This window comes from Doryrhamphus excisus, linkage group LG15 (assembly GCF_037039965.1).
Source record: "Doryrhamphus excisus strain RoL-2023G ecotype Guam linkage group LG15, RoL_Dexc_Guam_v1.1, whole genome shotgun sequence".
Classification (NCBI taxonomy): domain Eukaryota; kingdom Metazoa; phylum Chordata; class Actinopteri; order Syngnathiformes; family Syngnathidae; genus Doryrhamphus; species Doryrhamphus excisus.
In genome coordinates this window covers 9,013,263-9,041,256 of record NC_136371.1, presented here as the reverse complement: position 1 = coordinate 9,041,256, position 27,994 = coordinate 9,013,263, and the positions used below count along the sequence as shown (strand labels likewise).

General features: G+C 40.9%; 1 protein-coding gene across 2 annotated transcripts in view; it reads right to left on the bottom strand.

Moving 5' to 3' along the window:
• Nucleotides 1-27,994, bottom strand: part of LOC131104878 (interleukin-1 receptor accessory protein-like 1) — a 132,852-nt gene that overhangs the window by 33,646 nt on the left and 71,212 nt on the right. For both annotated transcript variants that reach the window (XM_058052521.2, XM_058052523.2), the window contains exon 6: nucleotides 16,030-16,104. In XM_058052521.2, the coding sequence (XP_057908504.1) occupies nucleotides 16,030-16,104 (75 nt within the window). The remainder of the gene's footprint in view (nucleotides 1-16,029; nucleotides 16,105-27,994) is intronic.

The window sequence follows — 27,994 nt, the reverse complement described above, 5'->3', positions numbered from 1 at the left end:
GATCCAGATGCATGCATCAGCTCTCTGTAGAACAGCCATGTAAGGAGAGCATTACGCAACATAAACAGCAATAAGGCAACCAGGCCTGATGGCATTCCAGGATGAGCGCCTGGTGCAGTATTCACACATCTTCAACCTGTCAACAGCAGGCTTCAGGACCCACTTGTCTAAAAATGTCTACCCTAGTCCTTGTACCATATACTGTACCTCAGCCAATACTAACCTGGACAATTATGAAGTGCTTTGAGAGACTGGTAATAACCCCATTAAAGGCCGCCTCCTTCCTGACCTTGACCAACATCAATTTGCATACAGAACCAGCAGATCCACATACAATGCTATCTCCATTGCTCGACACAGAGCACTTGCACACCTGGAAACCCACAACAGCAATGTCAGAATGGTGTTTATTCAATCTACTCAAACTCATCATCGAACTGCAAACACTGCGTCTGGGTGCCCGTCTTTGCTAGTGGATTAAGGACTTCATTCTGCTGGTAGAGGCAGCAGACCCCAGCACATCAGAAGTGGCTCCCACAACGCCTCCACCATCATCCTCAACACCAACTCCCATCAATATATGACAGCAAATAAATAGAAGAGGTCCAGACCCGGTCCACTTGGGGAAAAGACAAGAACTTCATCTTTACCACAAAGGAAAAAGATGATAATTGAGCAAAAACACACCACCACCACATCTACATAAGAGTCCACTATTGTATTATTCTATCATCCTGGTAATTGGCTGGTGACCAGTCCAGCCCCAAAGTCAGCTGGGATAGCCTCCAGCATACCGCTGCAAGTATGAAGCAACATATAACATGCATGGAAGGAATATTCTCTTGAGCTGTTACTTGTTATTGATTGGCATCTTGCTGTTTGTGCAGCGGGTTCCAATTATGGTGGGATCCCACTCCTTTGCCTTCCTGGCAAGTCATCCAGGGGTTCTGGAGAGGAGCGACTGTTGGATAGTTGAATCTCGGGTTCAGAAAGAGCAGTATGGTTTTCGACCTTTTGTCACAAGATCTTACAAGATTGAAACATGAAGAGATTTCTTGTTTAGAATCATAAAAAAATGTCTTGCGGAATGAACTGAACTGGATAATTTCGCCGACCACCAAGTAAAAAGTAGGAAATACTACACTGCTAACTCTGAATGGCTCTGTATTGTTTCACAGTAATATTTATTGGCTGATATTGATACTATGTTTTTCATGGCATTGTTTTAAGCAGCAAAGTGTTAAGCAGTGCATACAAAGTGAATCCTGCTAGAAAATCTTCAAACCAGACGTTCAACAGTCAATTGGTGTGGACAGTGGGTAAGGATGCTGTGAGAGCACACAAGAAAGAAATGCACTTCATATTTAATGGAACACGGAAGAAAAAGGTGCAATTGTTTAATGACCATGTCTGTTCTCCTCATACAAGTTACACCATGTGTATATTTAGCATATCATATAAGCTGTACAAAAGCCAAGCAATGCCCAAGCTGTGTTGCCAAGCAGCTGCAGGCTGAGAGTTTCTCTTATCTTACTGCCGTTGTTTTTTGACCTCGGGTGCACAAGAGCCTCGCTGTTCTTTGTTTGCTTCCATGGTGAAATTGATTAACTCTGGGCATTAATTGCAGCCAAGATTTGGGGACAAACACATTGTCTCTTCTGTGGATAAAATGTGCGTGTGCAGGTGGGATAACAGACGAGGAAAGTGCAACACAAACTGCAGTCCAAGTGAATATTCATGAATGTAAATTGTTTCTTCCTATTATTTTAAAACACACATCCCCCATCTGCAAATAATCTATATTTATAACTGCTTTCCATAATAAATACACGCAACTCCTCCAGTGAATTGGACTTATTTACACAGACGAGGGCTGAAGAAGTGATCCATTCCCAGTATGAATACTCGCATCCATCTCTACAAACGATACATAAATAATCACACAGCATGACAACATGACACTCACCTAATCCCACATGACAGGGAAACAAATGGCTCACAGTCAGATTAGCTGTGCTCCAGAAAGACCCGCCGATGGAGGAACCCATGAGGAATTGCGCATGGTCAAGTGTATGTCATCGAGTGCACATGCACTGTGTGAGGAAACAATTGCTCAAGTGGTCTGCTGTGTTGCTGCATGGCCGGTTCGACACCCTGCTACAGGGGCAATTGACTGTTGCTTTGGGGAGGGGGTGGGGGTGGGGATAAATCACCATAGCAACAACACTGCAGGAGTTTGAGTGACTTGTGACAACATGAATCAGGGAGGCTTCCTGATGCGCATCTGTTTGGCTGTCAATCACCACCATTTGCGCCCAATCCAACAAACACACAGTACATACAGTATGAGGTGCAATTACGAGAAGTCTACCACAGCCAGCTCATTTCGAACAAACATGTCTTCAATGGTATATTCAAATGGCTGACAATTAGAACTGGGGAGGATGCAAGAACTGCATATGTGGATTGTGCTTGAATAAATGAGCATAAGAAGGCAAAGTGTGAGAAGCTCTGAATGCATATGGTGGAAAAATGCAGAATATGTGCATAAGAATGCAGAATGCGTGAACAGTATTCTTGGAACACATCCAAATTGCTTAAATAATCAATCAGGACTTGCCCCTGTTGCGTTTTCTGAATCTTAATTCTAGGTATTTAGGACTTGCAGAAATGCAGAAACTTGTGGCATAGCTGTGTTAGCTACTGTAGAAAAGGATGACAGTCGATGCCACAACGGTGGCATCATCAACAGTTCTTATTTCCACGTATTAGCATGCAACTAGGCTCGTCAAAAGGAGGAGTCTTTTGAAAATACATTGACAACACAACTGGACTCACAGAGCGTATTCCTTTTTTTGTGTGTGTGTCCCATCCAGCGTTTTGGGCAGATAGTATTGTTGGTCTAAATGCCCTTACATGCTAAACTGATTTGCTCTGTCAGGAAAGGTGTAAGCTAAAACTTCCCTGTACTACGACATTTTATTTGGCGTTATTTGATGTTTTTGTTATGCGAATTTGGAGCGGCCAGACCGGAGCAAGAAGAGACACAGAAAAGAAGCGAAACTGGGGGGTGCGGTGGGGGTGAGACAGTAGAGAGAAAGACAAAAACAGCAGCAACAACGATTCCCATGACAACAACAGTGACAAACAGGAATGCATCAGTTAAATGTCAATAATGGCTAAGGGTCACAATGGAGATGATATCACTGAAATGAAACAGTCAAACTTACCAGTGGCAATAGTAACAATGAAGACATGAAACGTGATAGTAAACAGAATTACAGCGATACAGTTGCAGTAATTACAGTCTCACTGCTTGACATCATTATTACTGTAATAATAGCATACCAATAGCATAAAGACATCAAGGATAAGACGGTAGATTGTGTAGAGAAGCACCCATGTGTTGTGGTGCGCATATGGAGGTGTGTACTTCTGTTGGTGTGCATATTCAAATCAGCAGGGAGGACCGGGGCCCACACACGCCCACCCCGCACTACCGACCGACCGAGCGGCCAGCGCGCAGACCTCACAGCAAGGAGACCCGAGTTCAATCCCACCCTCAGCCATCTCTGTGTGGAGTTTGCATGTTCTCCCCGTGCATGCGTGGGTTTTCTCCGGGTACTCCGGTTTCCTCCCACATTCCAAAAACATGCTAGGTTAATTGGTGACTACAAATTGTCCATAGGTATGAATGTGAGTGTGAATGGCTGTTTGTCTATATGTGTCCTGTGATTGGCTGGCGACTAGTCCAGCGTGTACGCCGCCTCTCGCCCGAAGACAGCTAGGATAGGCTCCAGCACCCCCCCGCGACCCTCGTGAGGATAAGCGGTAGAAAATGAATGAATGAATGAATGCTCAGTCTTGGCTGAGGCAGGGGTGTCCATATGGTATTAAAAAAACAAACAAACATTTTTTCTTCAATATTTCAACGCTATTCTACTGTTTTTTTTCCAAACTGTTTCAACTTTATTTATTTTCGTTTTGTAATATTAACACTTTAATTTTTTCTGTAATATTTCCAATTTCGTTTACTAAAATGTCGTTATTACTGCTGATTTTCCTGTTGGTCATTGGTAATTTTAGAATGTGTTGTGGGCCAATTAAAAAAAAAAACAGCCGCAGGCTTGAAATGAGCCCCAGGCAACATTTTGGACACCCACGATTTAGGGGGTCCACTTTTGAACAGGAAACTTGGCCCGGCAATTACATACTCAAATGTAGTCAAAGTTTACTCCCTTTTAATACATTTCATGTATGCCTCCTTTGTGTGAATACAACATTATTATATTACAAAAAACTGTCCACAACAAAGAAAAACTTTCAGATGGGCTTCTCAGGGGTTACTGATATTTTATTATGCCTAAAATCATAATTCTCTGATAAATTTCAATTGTGCAAAAATAAATAATAATAATGTTTCTTCTGTATGAAAACAATAGACCTGTGAGAAAATAATATCTCTCTTTTGAAGTCTCAATATACAAATAATAAAAAAATAAAATTATATTAATTATTTGTATTTTTCTTTCATCAGTTTAATGTGAAAGATCATGTCTGCCCTAAGGTCAACCTCATCAAACACATTTGGAATGAACTGCAACAGAGATAGTGAGCAGGAAAGACTGCTGTGATATCTATAGACCACAGAGGAGCAAAATGCTCAGAGCAGAAAATAACAAAAGTATCGAAGAAAAAAGGTGGATTGCTGGAGAGAAGGAAAACAGCCTGGTGTTCGCTGCAGGAAGTAGGACAGTCAAAATCGTGATCTACAAAATAATCCCAACGGAGAACAAAGCGTATACACCTGGAAGCTATGCTTTGGATGTCGCCAGTCCTGCTCTGATCCAGTATCTGCATATATGTTGTACCTGGCCATGGGCACAGTAGGGGGCTTTGATTCTTAATTTAGCAATTTAGCTTGGAGAGAAAAACAATGAATGAGAGCCATCGTGATGCAAGGCAGGCCATCACATTTGCGTGTAAAGGCACATCATTCCATGCAGCTTGCACGCCATTTTTTATATTTGCAAACTTAAGATTCCACCATGACAGCCCTATGCATACTCAGCAGACCATAAAAGCTATTTACAGTAAGTGCTGGTCTTTACCGTACCTATTCCTTTATACTGCTTAATTCCCGAAAGTCCAATTTGAACTAAAAATGACTTTAAAAAGCCTTATTAAATGGGCTGAACAATCCCTATTAAACTGTAAAATGAAATCAACCCTGTGGCTGATATAAAGACTATAAAACTGTCCCTATCTGTTCTGTACGAGCGCTATGTCCTTGCATACATCATTTAGAACACACTGACTTCCTGTGTGACAATGCTGCTGTCTGATTGAGATGACAAAGTGATAAGTAGATGCTAGAAATGATGCTCAGTGCTGTCCTCTAGCAGGGGCTGTAGTACTCTTGAGAGATATAGAGTCATGTTCAGATAGACTTTGCATTTCGGGCCGCAGACTGCTTCATTGAAATTCTGAAATGTGTGCAGCATTCCGAATTCAGACTGCAATAACTGTCAAAAGTGTGCATGTAGCTCAAAATTAGGAAAATCACTTACCTTTCCAGACCAGAACGTGATAGTAATAGTTAGAGCATAGAAAATCTGTTTACCACCTTCTAAATATGGGATGTTTACATTATTAGAGACCTGTAGACATGGAGTAACACCCCTATATATAGAGAGAATTAGTACTTTTAAGGTATATGCAGGGAAGCTTAAAGTGTACCAAATACTGTGTATGTCTACAAAGAATTTACATACTTGTGTGAATGCGTATTGAGTCATTGTTATTCTGCACCAAAAAAAGATAAACACATTTTTAATTAAGTGTGACAGCAGCATCATTTTTCACCACCGGCTTCTGAAGAAAATCAAAGAACAAAATAAGTGGCTGATTTGGAAATAGTGAGCGAACGAATTCATTGAAAAGGAGAAAATTGTTTCCTGTGTTGATAAGTATTTAATTTAAACATTCTGAATGTACAGCTTTCATTTGTTAAAATATACATTACGGTCACGGGGAGTATGCTGGATGCTGCATCTCAGCTGACCAAAAGTTAGCAAATGTAGCATATTCTCTTGGATGAGAATCTTTTATGGAAAATGTCATCAGTGATCTCAAAGTAGCCACTCCCGTAATAACGTTGCTCTAATTATTCTTGCCCACTGGGTTCTTAATAAATGGTGACAGCATCTCTGAATGAGTAACACAGTGAAAGAGCAGCACTTTCATAGCTGATTTTACATTGAACCTGATCAGGACCAGGTTATGAGTTTAGCTTAACACCCCTCACTAACCTACTAAACCTCCTTTGCGGTATGCCCCCTTGCGTTCAATAATTCGATTTTGCTGTGATTTTCAAGATGAAGCAACAAACCTAAAAACTAAGCGGCATGTTCACCGATTACCATTAATAATACTACCATTAGTAATACTGGATTCTGAGTAATATTGCCTGTGAAGAAAGAAAATTAATGTTTAATTATGTTTAATTATGTATCTTTGTGTTCTACTCAGTTTATTTTTTTATTGAATCACATTGAAATAATAAGGTCAGCTCAGATGAAAGCGTTAATTGTATTTGCAATGACAGTGACGGCATTAAAAAATATGTCAGGACTAAGAACCAAAATGAAGAAAGGCTACTTTTGGCTCATTTTAACACCTCACTTAATTACAAAAACAAAATCCCAACATGTGACCCAAATAATACATTACTTTCCATAATCTGCACTCCCCAAACCAAATCACATGTGACAGCTATAAAAACATTAAATTATGTTTTTACTGGCAGCAAAATTGAAGCTGAGTACATTAGTGGTATATTATGAGGTTGTCATCAGACAGTAATGATAACATAATGCAAGCAATGGTAGTCGTGCAACAACGTTGCGATGGTTTCCCTCACGGATATAGAGAAGTGGTTCACTTGCTTGATTTCCGCTTCAGTTCCCACCCAGTCACCGTGTGAATGTCAGTGTAAACGGTTGACTGTCTCTATACATGCATTGTGACTGACAAGCAGTCCGGGACGTATTCTGCCTTTCCCCCAAAGTTTGTAGTGTAGTGGCTTCAGCTCTCTGCCACGCTGAACAGGATAAGAAATGGATGGTGTTTTTGGCATTTGTTTTGTGCCAAGTTTGCAAAGCACAAACCACAAGTAAAGTGGCCTCCCCGCCTCCTGATGCCACCATGGAGCTCCAACTCTGGCTAGACATCAGAGGCCGCACTATCCCTCTTTCACTTACACACACAAACACAGCTGCAGATGCAGATGCATAATCTGAGGTTGGCCTGGAGACCAATGCGAAAACAAGGCTGATGCCCTCTCAAGGTCAGGCTCAAGGCATCTTGGTCAAAGCTGGAGAAAGTCACACAAACAATGGTGCCCATGGTCTGTACTCACATTAGCTGGCAAAAGGCTTTGTAAGCATTTGTATGGAAAAACAACATTGACTTATTATGAACCTTTTAATGCAGGGGTCTCAAAGACAGTGGCCCGCAGGACACTAGTTTGAGGCCCCCTCCTTGATATGAAAGTTTAATGTTAGTGCGGCGCGCGCAAGTTTGATATGGATGCTGTATGGTATCATGTACCCAGAAAAAATTATTACGTTTGATTAATGTTCATGTTAAAGGTTAAATAACTGTTAATAGTTATCCTCCCTATCCGTGTGGAAGTGGTAAGTTTTTGGCTATTTAAGTTTAAAGGAAATAACTTGAAGGCTACCGTTTAGGTCGCGAGCTCTCTAGTTTGCGAGTTAGCATGTGTCTCAAGACCCTGCAGTTGCGCAATATGTTGTAAATAAAAAGAGTATAAATGTGACTATAGTCGTGTTTTGTCATGTCTACAGGGCTCTAATAATGCTTTGTTCATTTTAATCTAAACAAAATAATTTGTCTACCCACCAACTATATGTGGTTTCCTAAGTTTTTTATTATTTGCCGTTTTATTATTATTATTATTATATTTATTTATTAATTACTGATTGATTGATTTTCTTTATTCTTGATTTGTTTATTTATTTTTCATCTTATTTCGTGTAGAAAAATAAAAAGTAAGATATTTGAGAACAGTGGAATGTTTTATCAGAGCTTTTATTGTAGAAAATTGGAACCAAAGCAAAGTTTTTTAAATTTTTTTGTTTTCAATACATTTTTTTTTTTTAACCTGATGCGGCCCAGTCTCACCCAGACCCGAGCTCCAGTGGCCTCCAAGTAAATTGAGTTTGAGACCCCTGTTTTAATGTATAGAAAACTATTTCAAACATTTCTGTAACCTAAAAATCAGCAGGGTAGCTTCGTTTAGCAACTTCTTTATTTGGCAAAATATCGCAAATCACACCAAAAGGTGCTGGATATGTGCAAAAATGGGAGAAATCGCAGGTGAAACGCAAAGCCCGTAGGAAGAAAAACCTTGCATGAACCCAGGTCGCAAGGTCGTGTGTCGCAAGTGTTAAAAAAACATTGCGTATATTGGCAGTGGCTCCTCCCACAGGGGATGTACTTCTCCCCACCGCCATGGACACATGCCGGCAGAGCATATCTGATATTAATGCCCTTTGCCCGGCCACAGCAGGCAGCATCTCCCAGCCAACACTGTGGTTCTTCCTACCACGGACACGCGGCAGAATAGCGTATCCAACATTAAAGCGCCGGACGGCTTCTCCCACTGGACATTCTGGTTCTCCACGATAGCCGTAAGTACCGTAGGAATACGACAGCCTTACATGAAGCGCACAAATCACTTGGTCGATAAGTACCACACACACTTCAAATTGTTTTCTGCCTGTAAATCTATAATTGTAAAATAATAAAAAATATGTTTTGGCTTTCTGAATTCTTATGGGGAAAATGTATTCAGGTAGGGCCTGTTTTGGTCAGAATCAGACCTTCTGGAACTAATTAATGACCTTTGCCAAGGTTCCACCGTATTAACATGCAGATGACAGTTGATACATGCCAAGGTAAAACACTCCATCTAATATACCAAAAACTCTGCCTCAATATAAGAAATATAAGAAAAAAAAATGAAAGTGAAACTGAGTGTGTGTGCACGCGTGTACATGCATTAAAATTTCCCTTCATGCGTAAGCTCCCTCAAGCAACATGGCCCCTAGCCTTTTCACTTCCTGGTTGCTGTAGAACTCTTTTACAAGGCAAAGATGCTTTTATAAAATGTACTTCTGCCACTTTGTGGCCGTTTTCCGGCTTAAAACTGCATCAAACATGCTCCCTCGATATATATCAACCGTTTCAGTTTGCTCTCAACCGTACAGTTTGCTCTATGTAAAAGTGTACTTCATCCGCTTTGTGAATCTTCAGTGAAACTTCAAACCCCTTTGCTGCTGTCTTCCTACTCACCGCTCTTTCATTTTCTCCCACATTGTCTGAAAGGCCCTTGCAGATACCATTACTTGAAGGTGTACAATAACTTGAGGTGAATAAATAAGGCCTGATTGGGAGAGATGATATAACATTGATCTGGGGGCCTCTAAACCTTTGCCGTCGATACACAGCTGGTGACATTTAGAGAGATGTGAGAGCGCATATGTGGTGAATATGGCCAGTGTTGTCAATGTTTCTTTGTTATGTCGAATCAAAACGTATTGCAGAGTTTAATGAACACGACTGAACTTGCATGTCAGAATACTAATATTAAATACAAGACAGATCCATTGTGAAGGCATTGTGATGCTTTGAGGAAGAAAAACTCAGCGTGGCAAACATTATGCGACATTACATTGGTACGGTTTTCGATGAAAATTACTGCCAATGATATATCTCAGTTTTCATGCACCAAACAAAGCTGAGGTTTCACCATATATCAGGAATCTAATATGTACATGTGGTATTAATGTGGCCATCAGAGAAACCTTCCTAAAGACTGAAAACACTGCTGATTGCAAAAGTGAAGACTTGAGTTCCGGTTGGGGGAGAGAACAAAAAACACTCCAAAAGCTGATAGCGATTGTCATGACTTGCTGACCTTTTTATATTTGTGGTATTTATCTGAACCATGATCCACAGCATGCGTCTAGCTTTCTTTGACATTCTACAGAATATTGTCAGCAAGAGGGTCCAACAAATCAATACGCACATTTATAGATTGAAAATGTAGCTTAAATCAATCCGAGAAGATGCCAAACATCGTATCCTCAATGACATAGTCTGTGTCTGGGGATGGTCGCCACTGACACTGATAAAGACAAGAAAAGGTTATACAAGTAAATATTCTACTGTTTATTTGATCGGTCTCAGCTCCAAAATCAGCCACACAACCACCATGACATCCAACTTCAGCCATCATGACAAAACCCACAAAGAAAGGTCAACTATGTGAATCATTTAGCTAGCTGTTAGCTAATGCAAACATATTAAACAAGCCACCTAATCTATATGTCTTCATACTAAAATGCCTATTGGCTTGTCAAATAGCTCAAACATTAACTAGGAAGGTAATGTTTACAAACATGAATGCTAATGTAGGTTTTTAGACTAACCTTCCTTTTAATAAATTATGACTTGAGACTTGCTTGGGACTCGCACATGAGTGTTTTCCATCACACATTTGAAACCATCATTCCCTGAATGCTACCTTTTACCTCTGTAAGCCAGTAACTTTTTTTTAAGCCTACTTCGACCCATTTTCTGTCTTGCGATGCCTCAGTTTTTCCCCAATAAGGCAATTTTCCCATGAGCTCCTTACAGAAGAATCAACGACAGTCACATGAGGCAGAATTGAGTTTGCAATGGTTCCTCTCAAGAGGCAGTGGGATTAATTGTAAACTCATTATATCAAACATGAGGTGCCTCAGTGGTGGATGAGCATGACTTGATGAGTATAAAAACAAGCTACGCATTGGCTGTTAAATCCGCAAACTCACAAGACAGGCACAGAATGCACGATGGGAAAGAAAATCCACATCCTCAGTTTGAGGAGATGGTGTAGGATCAAAAGCATTTCCACCATTGCGTGCTATTTCATGGTATTAGAAGTGTCCTATCTAGTCATTCAGCATGAACTGATGAAGCGTCCTCGGATGAGAGGCGAAACGTCTTCTACGACAGCCTGAACAGTCCAGTTGCGATTGATTCAATGCTCGGAGAAAATGTCCTGTTTATTTTGGATTAACAGTGCCAGCAGAGGATAGCTGCGAGTTACAAAATACAGCGGAGGTCAGACAAAGATAGGCCGTAATGTCTGGACAAGAATTATGGAGCTCGAAAAGAAGAAGAAACCTCTATAGAAACATCTATAAATCTATAGACAGATAGATTCATAGTAATAGCCATTGAGATTCTTGAGATTCTTGCAGAAGAATAGGACCATGACAACTGCATGGTGACAGCAGTTATGTACAACGCCTGTTCGCACTTGTTTTGGAACAAAGTGGTTAACAAAGTCTATCGTTATCAGGGACCAATCAACAAGTCAGGACAAGTAAAGTAAGAGATCAAGGCTAAATAATCTCCCCACAAGCAGAATAAACAATGGAAATTAATTAATTACAAACATGTAGATGAGTGGAATGTCACACTATTACCAGAAGCCTCAATGTCTACACATGGGTCTACGATCGATACTGTCCCTACTCACACAGTTTGTGGAAAAAAATGGCTGAAGAACTACGTAATACTCTTAGCCATAATCACATGACAAAGCTACAGCAGACACAGAGTCCAAATTGCAGACCTTTTACATTGAGACATGGAAACGTAGTGTCATTTAACAGACTAGTAAAACTACTAGCCAAAATAGGAGAAACGACCATATAAAGCGGAGGTGGTTGAAGATGACATCCCACACTATTCCTGAGCAAAACATAACTGAATGACAGCATGCCCCTCTGGAGTTCGTCAGATCTGGACACTGCTGTGTGGACATCAGATCATTAAGCCGAGAAACACAAAGTTCTTTTGAAACTCCATAATTACCAGTTTGCCCAAGCCTCTGCACAGCGGTTGCAAAATCTCATTCACAGCTCTGGAATAATGGAAGAATGTATCACTATTTTGCAGCAAATAGTAACTGACAGTGACATATGCAAACAATTCAGCATGATAAATCCAAAACCTGCTGTAGGCTAGCCTGGCTCTACCTGAGTTGGAACCAGGCATACGGCATCTTCATGTAATTGAGCACCTTACACGTTTCAGTGCAGCAGCTAACCAGAAAACCTCGGGAACGGTTTAACACCATTCACAGGGTGTGTGGTCCCCAGACTTTACAGTGACAATGGTCAAAAATTCAGTAATAAAGAAGTCTATGATATGGCATAATACTTCAATATAGAAAACCACAGCAGCTTGCAGTCCCCGGAGTAATGGACTGCTGGAAAGACAAAATCAGACACTCACTGAAATCATCCAGACGGCAAAAAGGACAATGGCTGTGGTGGGCATATTGCCCTTGACTGGGCCCTCATGGCTAAGAAGAGTATGTATAATGCCCAAGGGTGCAGCCTATAGCAACTGCTTTTTGGTCAGAATCCCAATATCCCATCTGTGTTGGTTGATAAGCTACCTGCTCTGGAAGGTACCGCTGTGAGCGCGAGAGTAGGAGAACATACAGTCATGGAAAAAATGATTAGACCACCTTTGTTTCTTCAGTTTATTGATACATTTTAATGCCTGGTACAACTAAAGGTACTTTTGTATGGACAAATATCATGACATATAAATACAATAAAAAAATAGCTAGCAACTCCCATGGTTTTCTTGATTACAATCAAAGTCACTCAAGTTCTTACATAAATAAATATAGCATTGTAATGGCAAAAAATGTAACTCTTGTGAGGTATTTTTGTTATTTGTTGTTATTTGTTCAAACAAAGGCACATTTAGTTGTACCAGGCATTAAAATGATCAATATCATTGACTGTATATGGGCTCCCCATGTGCCCAAATAAGCCTTCATAGACGCTGAACACTAATAAAACTAATTAATAAATTATGAATTAGTAAAAACCCCACAGATGAAACAGGAGCATTCTGACTGGAGAGTAGAAACGACCAGGGTAGTTATTGGTCAAAATGGAGCTGCTCTATTTGTGAAACATGGTGGATTTCTTGTTGACGTCCTGGGCCCAAGGCTTTGGAGATCCAACACACAAATGAAAAGGGCTAGATTTTGCAAAATGATCTTAAACAAACGGTAAAAACTGAGGAAGTAGTGGCAGATGGTGCAGAAGTTAACTGAGACAACAAATACAGGTGTGACAGTAGTGACAAAGATCTGAAGTTTTGCACCTCCTTATGAAAGAGTACAATACAAACAAACGAAAAAAACAATGTCTGCATTAGCCCTGCATCTTCCACAGATGCAAAGCTGAAAACAAGACAGAGTGCCTTTTAAGAGCGGAGATGATGGTGCTCAATGAAAAGCTAAGATTATAAGCAGAGCAGGTAAAGCCGCAGGCAAGAATGGAAAATGGTATCATGTGAAATATCTCTAACCTGATGAGCAAAATGAAACAACTGGCATTGTAGCAATTGAAAAAAAGCAGAGATGATGATGTGCTTATAGAAAAAGACCTCTCATTTGATACATCTAAACAGGCAGAGGCACGTTCATCATAAATAATAGGTTTTTGAAGCAGTTGAAGATGCAGGAAAAAAAATAGATCTTTGCCGGGTTGGTCTGTAGTTTCCAAGAAAAACCTACACATATTGTACAAAAATCACGACTCGTAGCCAGAGGCTTTGGAGAACTCCACATTCATGACCTGCCCAAAGATTCTCCAACCTGTGCCTCAGAACGCTTTAGGATGACGTTAGAAGGAATCTGTCAGAATCAGTGAAAAGTCCAATCCATGGACATAAAATGTACAGTTCCATGAATGCAGGGCATGGAACTGTCTATGGACATTTATGTGCGTGCAGCACTTTAAATTCCAGGCAGGCAGCGAAGGCATTTGTTTGGAATCTACAGAAATGTGCCTCAGTGGATTGGTACAAATTGAAAAAAAAAAACATGCTTACGAAAGGTGCTAGAGTTTCACAGGTAGACCCACAGGCATGAACACTCAACTTGCATGTCATGTTGATTGTTGCTTTTGGGCAAAGCTCACATAAACTAAGGTCAGCTGTATGTAATGGCTGACAGGTGCACAGTGTACACACGTCACGTTTTTCAATGTACTATTTAATATAACTGTCTGAACCAGCATGTACATTTTTGTATTCATTGTCCCATCACATCTGGTGTCAGACCGAAGACATTACATATAATTGGAACTGAAAGTATGATGCCAACTAATGAGTTCCACTGCAGTGATTATTGGAGTTATGAGTTATGGTTTTCATTCGCAGGGGTTACCTAGGGTGTAGCGGGGTGGGGCTGAAAATAATTTCAGCTCCAAAAAAGGTTTGGGAACCACTGGCATAGACAATGCTGTTTGTTTGGCAACTCTGTTTTCTGAGCTCACAGCTCGAAATCCAACGCTTAATGCTGCTCCACTGTCACTGTCTGTCATTCTCTCTTTGATGCGCTACTTTGATGATCTACAAAGGATGTCACGGAGAAAATACATGTACTTTGATTGGAAATGAGTGCTATTAAAGAGCTCCCACAGTAAAAAAGCATCGAAGAGGTGCTTTAGTCCCGACACAAAAGCACAGCTTGCTGGGTGCCTGACTGCAAAGGTAGCATCGGCTCTAATGCTTCTAAAGGCGCTGAGTGAATGACTATTGTATTTCAAAAATGAATGTTTGAAAACTTGATATTATGGATGCTTTGATCAGGGTTTTATGCTGCCAATTCCGATCATCCAGTAATATGAATACTTGGAAAATAAATTGTTTAATAATTTATCCTTTTGCTCAAGAAAACAAAATTAACATAATAAAATTAAAGGCCTTACTCACGAGAACCAGATGAGATGAGACAAGAGGAACATTCGTTCTAAAGGGGATCAACCAACCTATTATGCAAATATTTTGTCCATTTGTATTGAGTTGTGGACTCCTATAGAGCAGCTAAACACAATAACCCATGCAGAAAGCTTTCTAGATATTCCAGAATCTGTACCTATTTCAGCAATATTTCTTTGGATTTCCAAAACTTTTCTTTACTTTTTTGTTTTTACTTTTTGTTTATTTTATTTCTAAAGTCTCAAGACCAGAAGCTACGCAGATAACTCCAGCTAGCTAGCAAGCCAGATGCCGCCAATGTAACGCAGCCAGTGACAGACAGGCAAAGCGTGTAAACACAGATGCAAGATAAATCGAATGGCAATAGGTTTGATAAGGGAGTGATCAAACACACCAACATCAATTGGCGTAGCTGGTGGCAAGCTGTCAAACTGAAGCCATTGAATTTTTACAGACTTGTTGTGATTCTTTGCAACATTATGGGACAAAGTATGTCCCTTGTCGGCTTAATACGGGTGTTGGCAACCGTGCGTGACACAGCAGACATGTTTGGTTTGTGCCACCGCATGCTGATCGCATTTTGTGATCGGCTTTGAAAGGCATTTATCGGCATATGCCAGACCAGTGGTTCTCTCTCTCTCTCTCACACACACACACACACACACACACACACACACACACACGACAAGCAGCACAATTTTGGAGCTTAATCGTGTTCTGGGTCCAAGAAAAAAAGGGACATCCCAGGGCATTCACGACGTATGTTGCATAGAGTACAGGTGGTCAAAACATGGCCGCACAGCCGCCGGGGAGTTGTCTGCAGGAAATACACTTGTAATTTAGTAGAAAGCAGCAGTGCTCAATATCCTGCTGTAAATCATGCTCATGCCCGTGTTTGCACGAGAGATGAGGAAGACAATGACAAGTGGTGAGCTTGTTAGGTATTGCGACGAGTCTGGCGACATCACAATATGAACATTTGATGAGTGAATTTTCTCCCATAACAAACTTTGGGTATGCATTTATCTGTAAACTTTTCAAGCTACAACCATTTGAAATAGTACTCAGTTTTATAGGAAACTGAATAAAACTGAATAGAAATGAACTCAATAAATATGTTTATTTTGGATTAACACTTACCTGGTGCCATCTCAATGATGCTAGTCTGGCTCTCGGATGGGGAGATGATTTTGGGTGGTTTGTCTGTCAAAGGAGCTGGGAAGACACAAAGAAAAGACAGGACGTTTAATAATTGAATAGCAAAAATCCTGGGAATACAGAGGAAAAGAAGAAATCATCCAATGCACAGTGCAACAACTGCCAAAATAAAGACATAATTAATTCCTCAAGGAAATTGTAACTGTAACTGGTCAACTATGTTTTACCATGACCATGGTCTCAAACATCTTCTGATGTATCACACTTCAAACGAACATAAGAAAACACGGTCATATACAGTAGCAGGCATACACAATTGGCAAACTGTGGTCTGAATCAGACACAGCAACCTTTCTACAAACGCATTTATCTCAATTTGTGCAGCATCCATACTGTTTAATTGAAGTTCTGAAGTTAAACACTGACAAGCGCAGACCAGTAGATATCAGTGTCTGATGACCTAAATACAACCTTCTACCACTCATAGAAGGTAGCGTTATAACTGGCTGTGCAAACCAAATGGCTCATTGGAACTATAAATCCGTGTTAGTGAGCATTTATAGATGTGTTGCACATCAAATGCTGATTCGGCAGATCATTTTTGCACAGGTGTACCTCAGGTTGGCTACAATAAAAAGCCACTCCAAACCAGTCAGTATCTGGTGTGACTACCATTTGCCTCAAACACCACATATGCCGATCCAAAGCATCCCAAGCCTCAAACATACTCAGTTGCTGCTATGCTGGAAGGCACACAAACACACCCGATTACTGAACGTGGCTGCTCCTCCACTGCAAAGATTCAGATTCTGTGGTGGGTTATTATGAGTGGGAGTGGGCCGACTTACCTAAGGGGCTTCTAGCACATCCAGTCTGACCTGCAGCTTTGCATCATACTTAGATGTACACTTCCACACACATATGCACCAAGCAGCCTAGTGTTGCTATTAGCTGGGGAGAACCTTTTAAAACATTCCTGTGATCACATGCTGATAGTTTGGTTGAGGAGGGGTGGGGATGATGAGGGGTAGACGCAGGGAAAAAAAAAACCTTGTTCTTCCCCATTAACTCTCACATCACTTTCCCTCTATCCTCCTCTTCCTGATTTTGCTCGCAATGCGTCGTTCCGTCCGTCTTTCCTGCAGCTCCCTGGGGTGACGGTGAAGGAAGATGAAAACGCAGGAAGGAGGAGGAGTGGGGGGGATGGGTAGTTGTACTGCGCTGTTCACACTTCATTAAAGACCACTTCTGCAGATGAAGAGCAGGAGTGTGTGTGTGTGTGTGTGGGAGAGTTGCGAAGGAGAAAATAAATGAAAGCAAGCTTTGGGAGCAAACCTTGTTAATGGAGGTGTATGGTCACCATCTTGCTTGGAAGTAAATTAAAGCCCAGCAATTATTCTCTTTCTTCTGCAGGTGGATTGATAGGGAATTCAGTTTGATATTGTACATTTAATAGTACCTGTTCGACAAGATGAGATAATGAGAAAGTTAGTTACGTGCATTCAAAGTGAGTGGGAACGTTGCAGCTGCTCGCAGCAACGGTTATGAGTTTGAGTTGCAAAAAATAAACGTTTCCTCAGGAAAAGCATACTTGTTAAAAATGAGCTCAACAGGCGCTAAGCACTGAGAGTGGATACAGTTTTAAAAAAGAATAAACCAAGAGATGATATAGAATCCAGACCAGGTTAGATGCCCATGAAGAGGGGTCAGCAAAAGAGCCATTTTGCCTCCTCTTCCAGTAAAGACATTCTGGTCACTAGGCATCAGTAATGTTCCATTGATGGGACACTACATTACCTTCACACTGCCACCGCATGTCTGACAGAGTGAAAACAAGTTCTCCTCCCATACTGTGTGGAAGTGGTAAGTTTTTGGCGTCTTACTTTGTCCTTCTTCCCCACTATGTTTGAAACTCTTTCTTAAGTTTTGAATAAATGAATTGGAGGCTAACTACTTAGCTTGGTAGCAGGCTATGCTTAAAGCGGCATCCAACTGGACAGAAATAAATGTACACCGGAATCAAAGCTAAACACAGGTCAACAAAATATTCAACTCTATGACCCTTTTTTTGGTCGGGCAGTGGAGGCTCATGCTGATCTCTCCGCATGGGCCTTGTACTTTGTGTTATTCACTCCACGGAAAGGAGGGTGGGAGGAAGGCTGATATGTTTCAAGGCGACAGGCCTAAAATATCACAAAAGGAGGAGTTGAGGATGAGTCAGAGAAGAACTGCGGCGGTAGTGGAGGAGGAAAACGCTTTCCCAGTTTATCAAACAAATTCGAGCACCAATGGGTGTGGTGAGAAGCAAAAGAATGGAGAGAGAGCATGTCGGCTCTCAGGCATCAGATAGCCAACATTTAGGAATGATGCCAACATCTTCACACAAACCAAGTAAATGTCATGTGTTGGGCAAGTCATATTATGTTAAAGAAACAAAGCTCCATCACAACGTTTTTATGATGATCGCTTCTTTTACCGAGTTTTACCGATGACAGAATGGATGACAAAGTAATCCATTCAAAGTAATTCCATTCTCGTTTTAAAAAAAGAATGTTAATGAAGAGGTAGAAGAGAACACAAGCACACTCCCCCTCACTCTGAAGTACGGTAGTATGAGGCTCCGCTGCTCTGCAGACACCCGGGTCATCCCAGGTAGCGCTTGGAGAAGGCATTTCTTCAAGCTGCGCCTACACAATCAACACCGCTGATGTTTGATTTTATTTAAGAAAATGTTGAAACCATCGCAAAATACAGAAAAAAAACATTTTTATAACAGTTGAATCCATGCATAATCATATTTTATGTTGCTATTTGTTTAAGGCTCTGCCTCACTCGGCATGTTTGGCCTCTCACTATGGCGTGCTCAAGAACCGCTGAGCAAATTGTTATCAGTCAAGCTTAAAGACATAAATATGTAAAAATTGTACAATGATAATAAATTATTATTGACTCTAGGTAAATGAGATGTGTTTTCTGTAGAAATTAATGCCCATTTTTAGAGGAGCAAATATGTAAAAGTTCACCAAAAATCCCCAAAGGTGTAGGACTGTCAATGATGAATCACAAATGTGCAGGGATCCTCCGTATTGCTAAATGTCTACAGTATGCCCTTGCATGAATCCAAAGCAATTGTGCAGTTTATATTTTTGAAAGCATTTACACAAGCTATTCTGTGCTAATGGTGTTAACGGATCATAATAACAGGATTAGAAAATCTACCAATGAGTAAAATGTGCAGCTGAATTGGGACAGGTGAGGTATTTTCTCAGGGGTGATGCATGAAGTAGCTTTTTTGTTTTTGCTCCGTGGCTTGTCATTACCATCATTTCAGAGGCCTTAAAATCCATTAGACTCATTTTTGTGGGCAGAATGCAGGATAACGTGAAAAACAACTAGCGAGATAAAACACTGCTCATGTACTGCTCACTGGAATGTTTTAAGATGATGTCGATGAAGTAGCAATTAGGCAGATGTGCTAACTCGGGGTCTGTGTGTGTGCGTGTGTGTGTAGTTGGTCACGATTGTGTTAATTACACCTTGTTTTTGCTACAACAAAGACTATAAAGAGACCAGCATCATGGGAACAGTTTGTACAGGTGCTGTGTCAAGCCAATCATTGCTCTGGCTTTTTTTTTTTTTAATGCAGCAAATAAATCCTCTCATTCCGCCTACTCCCTGCATGGTGAATTATTTCCTTGCTCAGACTGCGAAAACTTGCCTTTTAAGTCCATTATTTCCATATTTTCCACATGCAAAGCCACGTGTGATACAATCTTTTAATTAAGATTTTACAAGTTGCTTCCTCTAGCTCAAAAGATGATCTCGTTTAGTGTTAGCTTCCCAAGGACAACTTCTATCTCTCTTTGGCTCGGTAGATCACACATCTTGCAGACTACTTTCTATTTAGCCTGCGCTGCGGGGTGTGAATATTACAGAGTGGTGTTCTGAAGCCCTCCGAAAGGCCCACTTTAGTCAGATAGCAAAGTTTTTTAAACTTGTATTCAATCTTGTGTAGTACAAGCTGCATCAAGTTGGACTGTTATTGCTGAACAAGTGGATGAAGCAGGAAGGAAGACGAAGGTTCGGGTGTCGACGGTTGCCAAAGTGATCATTGCCATTCTTGTTAATGTGTTTTGCCATGAGACAAACATCAACAAGCGAATGTGTTAAGACTTGACATTAGAACTGTATCAGCACATGAACAAACTTTCATTTTTCATTTTCCACGCCCATCTGAAAAGCCAAATCATCCTAAACTGGTTGTTGTGTGGGCAGAAGTTTGTGTATGATCACGGGAGCTGGAGTTGAAGTCCGAACTGAGGGTCGATTTGGTAATCCAGTTTGATTTGAGGTGTTTAGCAATTTGGAGCTCATGCCAAAAAAGTGGGCTGACAATGATCAATGAAATACACAGTAACACACACGGTACCTGTGGACCCACCAAGCCCAGGGTGTCTAAATGGATGCCAGGGTTTAGGATGTGCCAATCCCTTAACATCTCTCCTCCCAAACTCATTGTCGCCTCATTCAAAGGGAAGACTGGCCAGTTGTTTTGCCACCTGACAGGCCAACAACCTATTGTTATGCGGGATGTTAATTCACCAGCCACACCGGGCGGTGGTAACAACACCCCTTTTGTGACAACCCCCAGGGACTTGAACAGGTAAACGGCACTAATACAATTTTAGAACTGAATTGTGACCAACAAAGAAACAAGAGGAGTCCAGTTGCCCCGATCCAATCTTTGTGGGTTACCATGACGTGGATGAAATTTTATTTATGTGAAAAATCGAACATGAGGAAAAGCAACTTACTTAGCAGGGAATTACAAATGTGAAAGCACCCTGACACGGTCTTGGTAGGGTTAACTGGTTGGCCAGCTTTCCACCGACTCCATCCAAACACCTACTCCCTCTCGCTTGCTGCATGCAGTTGCCTTTCATTCCTGCTTTGTGCCATTTGTACACAGCTCCCCCAGCAGCTCCATTCCCCTTTTCTTCTCCTCATTGCTCCTCTTCCTTCCTCTCAAGCCTTTTGCCAGTGGCCCCGCAAACCTCCGGAGGCGCACAGTGCCAAATGCTCCAGCTGTTTAAACAGGTCAGTGGTTGGTGGCGGGGGCCAGTAGGGGAAGCTCCGCCATTGTGCATTGTGTGCTACATCACAGGGAGGCGCTAACCCTTGTGAATCCTGCAGGGAGGCCTCCCACCCAAACTACATGGGTGTTAGGCTGAGACATTTACATGCATTTTTATTGTATGAACCACTGCCTTATTTTGGTTTCTGGTTTCTCAGCACCATGGACAGCTCTATGCCTTCACTCACATTTCTGCATATAGCAAACTCATTTTGCTCACAGTGGAGCAGCTGACCAGCCACCTCGCTCACTCACACGGTTGAAAATGAATGTCCCAATTTGTTCAGACATCAAGCAGAGTGTGAGTGAGGTCAACAGACTACAGTGATGAGGCTAGCAAAGTGACACACAGCACAGTGTGCACACATGAGTGTAGCTTTGCGATTCAATCCTCTTGCCGCATTATTGCCCATTGTGTTTGTCATGTTTTTTATCACTTCTGGAATGGATTGTTGATGCTAACCAATGTTTCACTGTTGATTATGAATAGATTTGGAGCTATTGTGTTCTGAAGTCCCTATGTACCTAATTGTGAGGTATAAAAAACATCTTGTTCATTGCACAGCAGCAGTAAAAAAAAAAAAAGGAAGGAAAATTGAACTTGTTTGCCTTCTAAGAGAGAATATCTGAAGTTTGCTTGTGGGGAAAAAAAAGAACGGCAAAGTGTCCTCTGATAACACAAATACACATATCAGTGCACCACAGGGGAGCTTGCAGAGGAGTGTGGCGTGTTGACAGGAAATGACCTCACCTGAACCTTGTGCAGATGTATGTGTTGGTGTGACTGATCTGGTGGAGGACTTCTGCTGAGAGCCTCTTCACGTTCCCCGGGGAACGTCTCAACACAACCCTCATTTATCGAGGCTAATTGATTCCTTAATATCGCAGTTAATTCTAAATACAGTATTTAACCCTCTACAGGTGAAAGAACACAATAAAGTCACCTTTACACACACACAATGACTGTCAACTATTTAACACAAACGTAAGACTTTGTTAATGTTAAGGATGACTGTGCCTGTTGTGAATGCCTTATATTATGTCATTCAGTCATTTGATGTTTGAAAATGCATAATGAGCATATATGAGCATATATTTCGACTAATAATAGGTCATATTGGACATGAAAATAGTCAAAACACCATAAATAGTGCCATCCAGTGTACACCCACTCCTCTTTGATTGGTCATACTCGTATTGACATTAGTGGAACTTGGAAAAAACTTGGTAAAACCAAGCGTGCAGAGCTGTCCAAAACTTCTTTGAGCGCTCACTTCCGAATGTGCAAACCTCATTGGTATCGTTTAACACAAAGATACAATGCTGAAACAACATTTATAGGTCATAAAAGTCGAAAAATCATTATGGGTCATCTGAAATGTTTTGACCGGCAAACCAGTTAGGACTTGACGGGGCCGACAGAAAAAATGAATAAAATAGCGAAACAATGGAAAAATAAGGAATTGATTAAAAAAATAAATTGAATAATTGGATAAATAATTGAATACATATTTGTTAAAAATGAAATAATTCTGTCCCATTGGGTCCTCCATATAAAACAGCTTGTCATGGCTGTGCTGCCTGCAAGCAGTGCAATCAATTTCCATCATATCAAGAATGAACCCCACTGACCTAAGAGCTGGTAAGCAATCTTTCCGGCCGAGGGTGGTGTGCACGATGATGTGTGCTCATGCAACTAAGAATGTCTGTTAGTTTGTCTGAAAAAAAGGGATATGTTGAACGTTGGCTTGACACACTGGGAACAAACCAAATAATTCATCTACAGTGTGGTTTGTATCCTGAGGCACACAAATGAAAGTATACAGTCTCCTTCATACTACAATTTCCATGGGCAGAAAAAAATGCGCCAAACAATCGTACATTTAACTGAACTCATTTGCATCGACCGAGTCAGGCCTCTCTCCTGCAAGTGATGAAAAAAACAACAATATAGACTAATTAATCAGTGTAAGTCACGTAACAAAATTAATTTTTTGCTTGCTGAAAATTAAGCACCATTTCATTCCATCAGCCCCTCCCAGCATATTATCTCTCTGGCAGGATCAGCTGATTGACAAGCATCTCAAGTCTCCTTGATGGGGCTGAATGTTTAATGTTTATGTTCTCCGTTTTCACTAAGAACTGTTTGCAGTGTTTAAACAAAAAAAGTATTGCATTCAAAAACTTCCGCCGTGACACCCATTGTCAGATGTTTGCTTTTTCTGGCTCCAAAGCATTATGGAACCACAATTATGTTAGCTATTATGTTATTGTACTGATTATAGAATAAAAAATCCTATGCATCTTGCTAAGATTTCCTCTGCTATTACCGTTCTGGTGTGGAATTACATTAACACCACCTTGGCACCGATTCCCACAACTTGAAAACTGTGGCCCTTAGTGAGCACTAATTACCCGAGCGAAGACATTAATTATGCGACGCCTCATCTTAATTAGGCGACCCAGATGTACAACGTGCGAGAGTAGCATTTGTAAGCACAGTTTGCTAATTGATTGATATCTGGTAAGTTGTATAACCCGGTGCGAGGTGATGGTGGGCACTAGTTGGCACACGCTGTGGGTGATGTCTTTAAAAAAGGGAAATTATTTCACACAAAAGTAAAGTGTTGCAGTGCATATGGTTGGTGACGGTGTGATGTCACCAATGTGTGGTGACGGTGAAGACAAGCTGCAGAATAAATGTGCTTCTTTTCCTTATTTCACCAAGAACTTGCACAGCGTCAGCAGGAATCACTTGTTAAAACACTTGTTTGCACCAACAAGTGGTATAACACACATTCTAAAACACACTCATACAGCCCGAGTCGCATGCACAATAGAATTTCTGCTCAACTACGCTAACCACAGTAGTGTTAAACAATAGGTTTCATTTTTATTGGCCCGTTCCGAGGTTCTGTTAACACGGAAATCACGAGGCCCTACGCTGGTTGAGAGTTGAGACTGCAATGAGCTCAAAACTGAAGCTGTCAAGTCCAGCAGGAATCTTGAGGTGTCAGGAATTGAGGATTACCAACGTAGGTCCACACAGGCTGCTAGCCATTACACTCACTCCTCTAAACGTCACTCACATCCGGGTCATGGCAGCAATGTAACTTGCCTGGTTGAGCAAGACCTGCATTCCACATGGCGATTGAGAATCGAGAGTGATAGGCTAGGTCTCGAGCTAAAAATCACAAGCTGTCAAATGGATGCCCAAGGAAACTCTGAAGGTGTAACATCCGTACAACCACACTGGAATGTATACAGACCCGCCATCATTGCCACATCCTGCTATACTGCATGATCCAAAGTGACAATTCTCAGGCAGATGGGTCTTTGTTTGCCAAACAGAACTGGTGCCATGCACCTCCTCACACAAGAGGACACTGATCAAAGTCATGTCACCTTGACTAAACTGGCCAAGTCAAACTAATTGCTGGAACACTTCCTTGTCAGCGTGTTCATGCTGTTTGGATCCGCCAAGTTTGGCTTGACTAACGGAGTGGACTTTCCCCTTGATCTTTGTACTGACCACAATGTTGAATCATTGAAATCATGCACGTTATGAAGACATTTCACATCCATGTGGAGAAATTCTACTTTTACTCAGAAGCCAAGGAACCACGGCTATGCACAAGCTGGATGAAGCACACTTGTTCCCCTGTTGGAAATCACACCACATGCACATTGTTCCTTTTATGGAGCAGGTAGGTGGGAACATGCCTGGATTGTTCAACACAGAGGCCTTCTGAACCAGGATGAGTTTGAGGATTAACTCCGGATATGTAATAGTGAAAAGCTGGTTAACCTCTTAGCAGGACACGCCGTAAAAAACACAACTAGAACAAGTACCAACTACATTGCCATGGCTGAGTGAGGAGGATTATTAACAAAAGCAAAGTCTGTAAAGAAGACTGAGGTGTATTTTCCCTTGCCACAGGGCCTCCATTTGGTTCAGATGTTGAGCTCTTTTAGTGTCTGGCAATAAAAATATCAAATAACTGCTCAATTGCAACGGTTAGGAATATCCAAGTGAGGTCCAGGAGAAAAAAAAAATAAAAAAAAAACAACAAAAAGGATGACAACAAAAAGAGGTGGTCAAAGAAACTGTGAAAGAGCCAGTGGGTTTAAAAAAAATCCACAGCAGGGAGATCCGTGACTGACAGCCTTAATTATGGCAGCAAACTCCCACTGAGACTTCACCACTCGGAGGGTGTGAAGATGTTGACATCATGGTGAGTCAAACAAATGAAGGCAAGCTTAAAAGGAATATGAGCTGAACAGTCATTACCTTAATGCATTAAAAAATATAAATATTGCATCAATTTGGTTGAAATTAGCTTTTGAAACACATGTAGACACCTTAAATGGATTGCATTTGACTTATTAAAGATCGAATTAACATACCTATATTATGAGATGGCGTTCTTTCCACAGCAGGATACAAGTGACTATCATTCTTTTGACGAAAGAGGTAGAAACTGCTTTAAGCATCTTTAAGTCATCTGCAGAATCTTGTGATATTCATTTCTCGGGTGAAGAGGAGACCGCTGTTTTGCTCCATTTGTCTACTGCAAGCCTCTCAGATCATCCATCCATCCATACATACGTACATTTATCCATCCATCCATACATACATTTATCTATCCATTTATCTATCAATTCATCCATTTATACATACGTTCATACATCTATCTATCCATCCATCCATTTATCTATCGATCCATCCATCCATCCACACATACATACATTTATCCATCAATCCATCCATACATTAATCCATCCATCCACCCATCCATCCATACATACATTTATCTATCCATACATACATTTATCTATCATCCATCCATACATACATTCATCTATCTATCCATACATCCACCCATACATACATACATACATTCATCTATCTATCCATACATACATACATACATACATACATTCATCTATCTATCCATACATACATACATACATACATTCATCTATCTATCCATTCATACATACATACATTAATCTATCTAGCCATCCATACATCCATACATTTATCTATCCATCCAGCCATGTGCTCTCCAGTATTTTGTTTACTGTGGATAGGATTGACAATACATTTTGTCCAATGCAAAACTCCAACCATAACCACTCAAACAACCTACTCCCGCCCTCTGGGAGCATAGTAACGTGGTTTTCCAATCTCTGACATTTTGCCTTGACGTAGACAAAACCAAGATGCCATGTTTTGATATTATGTGATAGATCAACTAGAAATGTACCCGTGCTGAAAGGAGCCTAAGCACCATCTTTTGTTTCGGAGGCGCACGGCATACGGCCAATGATCAAATTAGGAATAGTGCATGTAAACAGGGACTTCTCATCCACATGATAATGAAAAAGACTGATTTGGGGTATCCAACTGGTCAGCATGGCTAGTGCTCGTCTCCCAACCTGAAGGTTGCGAGTTTGATCCTCCGTCCTCCTGTGACCTTGTCCAAGTATCCTTGGGCAAGCCTTGGAAAGTGGAAGATGACAGACTTTTGCATGTGCGTTATTTCTTCTTCTATGGTTTGTTTTGTCATGTGGTTCATTCTGTGTGCCTTATGTATTACACTGTTTACAATCAGTGATCCCTTCCCATCTGGATGCAACTGTTCACTAATGCGGCACAGTGTGGATGCAACCTTTTTTTCAACCTGCCAAAATACACTAGCATTAAGAAAAAAAAACTATTCTACCTTCAAAAAGATTTCAGAATTTCACGGATGATCTCACCAGTCTGCTTTCTGCCGGCACTTTGGTCACCTCAATTATATGTCATCAATTAAGGTGCAATTCTCTCCCAACCTCTTTCACATGCAAATGGTTCAACTCAGGGACCAAAACTCAGAGAACTACTATAAATACTGACTGACAGACAGGAAAAGTACTTCACAAAATCTGCCTGTCACAGAGGTGATAATGTCCCAACGATATATATACTATGTTGTTTTATCAACATGGAAAATATATTCAAGTTCAACAAAACATGTTTTCTACGGTGAGGACTGCTTTTTCTTGATTTGTGCTTTGCCGGTAATATTCATCTTTATGGCAGTTTGACAAGAAATGTGGCAGGTGTCGCTGTTAAAAAGCACTCAAGTCGGAAGTAGATGGAGCACTTTGGAATTTTGGAGGGAGTCGTACGCATTTTACAAAGAAAAATTGTTGTCATCCTGTTTTGCTTATTTATACGCTCATACTACAAAGCCAGTTCAACATTGAAAAGGAAGGTTAACAGCATCAGAGGAACAGCTCATTACCTCCACCTTCAGTCTATTTGACTCACTAAAGGCGATGATCCCTGTATATCTGTTCCATCGCCATCCTTTTATTCTGCTTAATCAAATATATCAAAAGCTGCACTTTACAAAAAAAGGCATAAAGCCCTGAATTTCATTTAGAAAAAGAATGTCAGTTCCCATCAGGAGTGAGGAGCCTCATTATTGTTATATTGGCCCTCATTACAATCAAATGAATTCTGACCTTTTGTCCCATCGTGCTGCTTTGAGATGGCCTGCAGGCTGTTGATGGAGGCAAGTGAAAAGGAATTTGATGGTGATTGGAATTATCTGTGGGAGGCTGATTTTAGCACTGCATAAAGTTTTATAGATATACCTGACGATAGAAAGGTCACGTCTAAGCAAAAACATTTCAGCAATCATAAAAGTTCCACTTTTACACGTCATTAAGTCCATACTTCTTCTCACCGGCCGAAGCTGAGATAAATGGGGAAAGATGGAAAGCCAGTCCAAGAGCATCATGTGTTTTCTTTTTTGTTTA